Source organism: Sesamum indicum, unplaced genomic scaffold, assembly GCF_000512975.1.
Source record: "Sesamum indicum cultivar Zhongzhi No. 13 unplaced genomic scaffold, S_indicum_v1.0 scaffold00184, whole genome shotgun sequence".
NCBI classification, from domain to species: domain Eukaryota; kingdom Viridiplantae; phylum Streptophyta; class Magnoliopsida; order Lamiales; family Pedaliaceae; genus Sesamum; species Sesamum indicum.
The window spans coordinates 24,068-30,514 of NW_011628080.1; the positions used below are offsets into that span (position 1 = coordinate 24,068).

General features: G+C 44.4%; 1 protein-coding gene across 1 annotated transcript in view; it reads right to left on the bottom strand.

Moving 5' to 3' along the window:
* Nucleotides 1-5,077: 5,077 nt before the first annotated feature.
* Nucleotides 5,078-6,447, bottom strand: part of LOC105179634 — a 2,591-nt gene continuing 1,221 nt past the window's right edge. The window contains exons 3-4 of the mRNA XM_011103273.1: nt 5,882-6,402; nt 5,078-5,722 (exon numbers count right to left, since the gene is read on the bottom strand). Of these exons, the coding sequence (XP_011101575.1) occupies nt 5,078-5,722; nt 5,882-6,402 (1,166 nt within the window). The remainder of the gene's footprint in view (nt 5,723-5,881; nt 6,403-6,447) is intronic.

A 6,447-nucleotide genomic window follows, 5' to 3' on the forward strand; every position in this document is an offset into this window, starting at 1 on the left:
GAATACAATGGAAAAACAGCAGATTGACACTACTGCAGAATCAGAAAATGCTGCAGAAATTTCAGAATTTTCTGCAGCGTTTTTGGCCGGATAACATGCGGATGACGAACTCGAAATGGTGCAAAAATCGCAGCAAAAATCTACTGCGTTGTTGGGTGAACTTTCAATGGAAATTCAGCAGAAAATGCCTTCAGTTTCAGCGATAATGGCCTCCAAAATGTTGATGAAGACCACGTCAATGGGAGGTTACTCGGTCGAAAATTCTCGCAATACCAAGGTCTCCAATTCTCATTCGGGTATTTTTATTGGGAATATTTCTTTACATACAAGCTCGGACAATTACATAGATGAGGATAAAATTGCACGTGCTTTCAATAATTCATCCCGTAAAACACTTACGTACATTGCCCCATCGAAACAAAACGGGGAGATTGTGGTTCGTCCTTCTTTGGACATTGTGTGCGAAGGGTCTAAACGATGGAAATCTACGGCGGTTGGATATTTTCTGGGGAAACGACCGTACTACCATCACTTGAAAGAATTTGCTCACTCGGTTTGGCCAGCTCTACGTGAGGTCACAACGACAGTTAATGGCTTCTTTTTCTTTCGATTTAAAACTGTGGTAGATATGGAGGAAGTGATTGAAGGAGGTCCGTGGTTGTTTCAAGGACAGCCGATTGTACTACAGAAGTGGGAACCTGGGATGGCTATGAGGAAGTTGAAGCATACCCAAGTACCGGTCTGGATCAAACTTCGCCATCTCCCCATGGAATTCTGGACGACGGAAGGACTGAGCACTGTTGCAAGTGGAGTGGGTAAGCCACTTTACCCGGATGCAATTACAAGAGCATGCACGAGATTGGACTTCGCTCGTGTATGCGTGATGATTGATGTAACACAAAAGATCGAAAAACATATTATCATTATGACACCGGATGAAGATGGTGGGGAGACACCTTGCAAGGTAGATGTTGAGTACGAATGGCTTCCCGCAAAGTGCACGGCTTGTATGACGTTGGGGCATTCGGTTAAAGACTGTATAGTGAACAAACCTCGCAAACCGACTAAGCCACTGATAGCTGTTTATGTACAAAAAGCTACCATCCCTCCTCAACCAAACGCTCCTGAAAAAGGAAGCAGCACTTTAAACCGTACAGCTAAAGAGACACCGAGACGAGAGGAGAAAGATGTTCATGATGAACGCAGTGTATCTCAACATAGCGATAAGGGAAAGGAAGTGGTTATTTATAATGCCTTTGATGCTTTACATATGCTAGATGACGCCGAAGAGCCAACCAGGGGTCCTAACATTAGCAGCCCCGTCAGAAGTGATCCATGTTGAACATTGCTGTGTGGAACGTCCGCGGGCTGAATAAAAGGGACCATCAACTCGCACTACAGGACATTGTCTCTGATTACAGGTTACATTTTTTGGGCATTTTGGAAACTCATGTTCGATTAAATAATGTCATGCCTATTCAATCATTTCTGCTTCCTCAATGGAAATGGTTCGTCGATTATGCCACTATTGGAAACCGTATATGGCTTGCCTGGGAAATGGTTCGTCGATTATGCCACTATTGGAAACCGTATATGGCTTGCCTGGGATGAAAATATTATTGACATACATGAGCCGTGGCTGGTGGGGGGGGACAATGGCCCAACAGTGTACGGATGAGCCGTGGCTGGTGGGGGGGGATTTCAATGCAGTCCGTGATCTTAATGAGGTTTGTGGCATTTCGGGGGATATAAGGATGGCCATGGAAGAATTTAATACTGGCATTCAGGAGGCCGGGTTATTGCCACTACCTATGCAAGGTGAATGGTATACATGGCACGACTGCAGTACGACCCCACGAAGTTTATGGAAGCGACTGGATCGGATTCTTATAAATGATCTGTGGCTTGCAAGATTTCCTACATCGTCATATCATTGCCTTACGCCCCGGACTTCTGACCACTCACCATTAGTCTTACATGGGGATACACAATAGCAAAATGGAGGTATGTTTCGGTTTGACAATTATCTGGCCCATTCACCTGATTTTATCCCCAATGTCCAGAATATATGGCAGCATGAGGTGGTTGGAGTGCCCATGTATGCAGTGTCACGTAAACTAAAGGCCCTCAAACCGGTCTTTAGACAGCAGAGGAGGAATAAGGGAGACTTGACGTGCAAGAATTTGTGTCATTTTATCAGAACCTCTTAGGAGGTAACAGACGTCGGTTATTGGTGGATATTAATTACCTCAGACCTTGGGTGAGGCATATACTATCCAATGAGGAGGCTAGCCATTTAATCCTACCTTTCTCACCGGAAGATGTGAAACTAGCCATTTTTGACATTGCCGAGGATAAGGCTCCGGGCCCTGATGGTTTCTCGTCCGGCTTCTTCAAGGCAGCTTGGCCAGTTGTGGGTACAGAAGTTACAAGGGCGGTATTGGATTTCTTTACTACGGGGAAACTCCTTAAACAAGTTAACACCACACTTTTGGCATTGATCCCCAAGGTACATACTCCTATGTCTGTCAATGATTTTAGACCAATCTCATGCTGTAATGTTTTATATAAGGTCATTACTAAACTGTTTGTCCAACGGTTGAGTATGCTTCTGGACAAGTTAATCAGTCCCTGCCAAACAGCCTTCATCCCGGGAAGAAGCATAGGGGATAATATTTTGTTAGCACAGGAACTGTTCACAGGATATAATCAGATACGCCTTCCCCCAAGATGTGCACTTAAAGTGGATATTAGAAAGGCCTACGACACAGTCGAGTGGGACTTCCTTACTGCAGTTTTACAGTTCTTCAACTTTCCAACTACATTCATTAGATGGATTGAGGAGTGCATTACGACGGCCTCATTTTCGATTGGCCTCAATGGAAAACCTCACGGGTTTTTTAATGGGGCGAGAGGTCTACGCCAAGGAGACCCTTTATCTCCTTACCTCTTTGTGCTTGTCATGGAAATTCTACATTTGGAATTCTGACAACTTATTGAACAGGACATGCAATTCACCTACCATTGGAAGTGTGAGCCAGCTAGGGTATTCCAATTGGGTTTTGCAGATGATCTCCTTCTCTTTTGCGGAGCTGATATGGACTCAGTCAGAGTGTTCAAGATAGGACTGGACAGATTTGCAGAATGGTCAGGCCTCCAGTTGAATATACAAAAGAGCCACCTTATTTTATCTCGGTCTGCACAAGATAGGAGAGAACAGATGTTAGCAGTGCTGGGTTTTCAAGAGGGGCATCTCCCGATGAGGTACTTGGGTCTCCCCCTACTCTCATCTAGATTGTCTATCTCCGACTGTCAGCCACTTCTATCTAAAATTGATGCACGTATTACTGGATGGGAAGGAATATCATTATCATATGCTGGGCGGGTACAGATCATCAAATCCGTACTCTCAACACTGAGCTTGTATTGGGCATCTGCATTTATCTTACCAAAGGCTGTCATTAAGGACGTGGAGAAACGCCTTCGAACATTCCTATGGAAAGATATGCCAAAGTAGCGTGGAAAGATATTTGCAAACCGGTTGAAGAAGGGGGTTTAGGAATTAAAGATATTGGTATTCTTAATCGTGCCTTAATGACAAAAAAATTGTGCGATGTCATTAGATGCGACCGAACATCTATCTGGGTTGAGTGGTTGCAGCACGGACGATTACGGAATAACTCCATATGGACAGTTGGCGAGCATGGAGGACCGTGGGGTTGGCGAAAAATGCTTCGTCTGCGCAGATCTATCCAACCAATGGTGGAGCTTCATATTGGAGATGGGAGAAGCTTCTATCTGTGGAAGGATCCATGGCACCAACTTGGACCCCTGCTTCCTAGATTTCCACGCGGACCGAGCTTACTTGGACTTGAAGACTCCACTAAACTTTCTTCGGTCATTGACGGAGGCCAATGGTACTGGCCCCTTATTACGGATCTGGAATGCCTTCAAATCACATATACACTACCCCAGATTCATGGAGGCGAGGATAGAATCATTTGGCGATTTCCTGAGGGGCAACCCACTACCCAAGCACTTTACCGACTCTTTTGCCCGCCAGAACCGAAAGTGGGCTGGACTTCACTACTCTCGGGACCTTTGAAGATTCCACGCCATTCATTTATCTTATGGATGGCTATCCAGGAAAAGCTACCGACAACTGACAGACCATGGCTCACACACCTTGGTGGGTGTATTCTTTGTAACGAGGAGGCATTGGAGACGCATAGCCACCTCTTCTTCCGATGCTGATTCAGTAGATTATGCCTTGCAGCTGTTCGTCGAATTATTCGAGTCCCTTGGCCCAACCGAGAATGGGGAAGGCACGTCGAATGGGCAACAAGAAAATGGAGAGGGAAGCATATTATTAATTCAGCCTATCGAGCACTACTTGGATCACTCGTCTACCATATATGGCGAGAAAGAAACTTGAGACGATTCCAGCAAATTGAACATCCGGCAAACGTTTTGGCTTCTTTCATTGTAGATGATATTAGACAGAGGATCTTGAGTATTAATATGTCTATCTCCATTAGCACAATTGCTCTTTACAGATTGTGGCGTATCCCTTGGCCTGTCGAGGGATAAACCAATTGACTGTTGTACTGTAACTTTATTATCTTAATGCAAATTACATTTACCAAAAAAAAAGAGAAATTTGAGGCGATTTGAACACACCGAAAGGACACCGACCACCTTGAGTATCTTGATAACTGAAGACGTCAGACAGAGGATCCTAAGTGTTAATTTAGCTAAATCAGTCAGTACACGTGCATTATATAGACTATGGCGTATCCCTTGGCCTGTCGAGGGAGAAACCGATTGACGTTAATCTTGTTGTACTGTATTACTTTTTACATAATGAAACTTACATTTACCCAAAAAAAATCAGCAATACGTTTATCTATTTTTAATAATAATGGGCGACAATCCGAAATAGTTAATCGAGAAGATATAAGCGGTAGTCCCAAATACTTCATCGGTAAGACCCCTTCTTGAAAACCAAGTACTATCATCATCCCCTCACGCAATCCTTGTGCTGATCGTGAGATAATAAGGTGGCTTTTATGTTCATTCAGCCTGAGCCCCGACGCAATCCTTGTGCTGATCGTGAGATAATAAGGTGGCTTTTATGTTCATTCAGCCTGAGCCCCGACCATTCATTAAACCGATCCAGTCCTGTCTTAAAGACTCTAATTGAGTCCATATCAGCATGGCAGAATAACAATACATCATCTGCAAACCCCAACTGAAAAACTCTGGCTGTGTCACATTTCCAATGGAAGGAAAATAACTCATCCTGGTCAATCAGTTGCAATAATCCCAGTTGTAGAACCTCCATTACAAGCACAAATAGGTAGGGCGATACAGGGTCACCCTGTCGAAGTCCCCTAGCCCCCGGAAAGAAGCCATGAGGTTTCCCATTCAGCGCAACAAAAAATGTGGGAGTAGTAACACATACCTCAATCCACTTCATGAAAGTAGAAGGGAACCCAAATAACTCCATCACAGCAATCATGAAGTCCCATTCCACCGTGTCATAAGCTTTCCGATTGTCCACTTTTAAGGCATACCTGGGTGGTAGACGGGACTGGTTGTATCCAGTAAAGAGCTCCTGTGCCAGCATAATATTATCGCCAATGCTTCGTCCAGGTACAAACGCCGCTTGCCCCGGACTAATAAGTTTCTCCAGTATCACACTTAACCGTTGGACTATTATCTTTGCAATAATTTTGTACAACACATTACAGCAAGATATAGGTCGGAAATCACTGACAGTCATAGGGGCATGTACCTTTGGTATAAGCGCCAAAAAGGTGGTATTGATCTACTTTAGGAGTCGGCCAGTATTAAAGAAATCCATCACTGCCGTAGTCACCTCCTGCCCTACTATAGGCCATGCAGCCTTGAAAAAGCCCGATGAATACCCATCCGGACCTGGTGCCTTATCCTCTGCAATGTCAAAAATCGCCTGTTTGACATCCACTGGTGTAACTGGTAATAGTAAAGAGCTAGCTTCTTCCACAGTCAATACGTGTCGAGCCCAAGGTTGGAGGAATCGAAGATTTATCACAGTTTGTCGTCTTTCCCCACCTAAGAGGTTTTGATAATATGTGACAAACTCATTGATTACTTCTTCTAGTTCAGAATGGGTGACTCCATGATCATCATTGATCTGTAAGATCCTCCTCGCCGATCTCCTTTGAGCAATCTTACGGAAGAATACCCGGGAGCATTGGTCACCTCCTTTCATCCACTGCATTTTCGCTCGTTGTTGTAGCATTGTTTGTTCCATTTTGGCTGCTTTGGTCAAGACAAGCCGGCAGCAGTGTTCCAGTTGTATGTATAGTTCGTCTCGTCTACTCGAGCTAACAAGTATCTGTGCTGCTTCTAGAAATCCTTTAGCCAGTTGCACATTGTGCGATAGGTCACCCTTATTCCTCC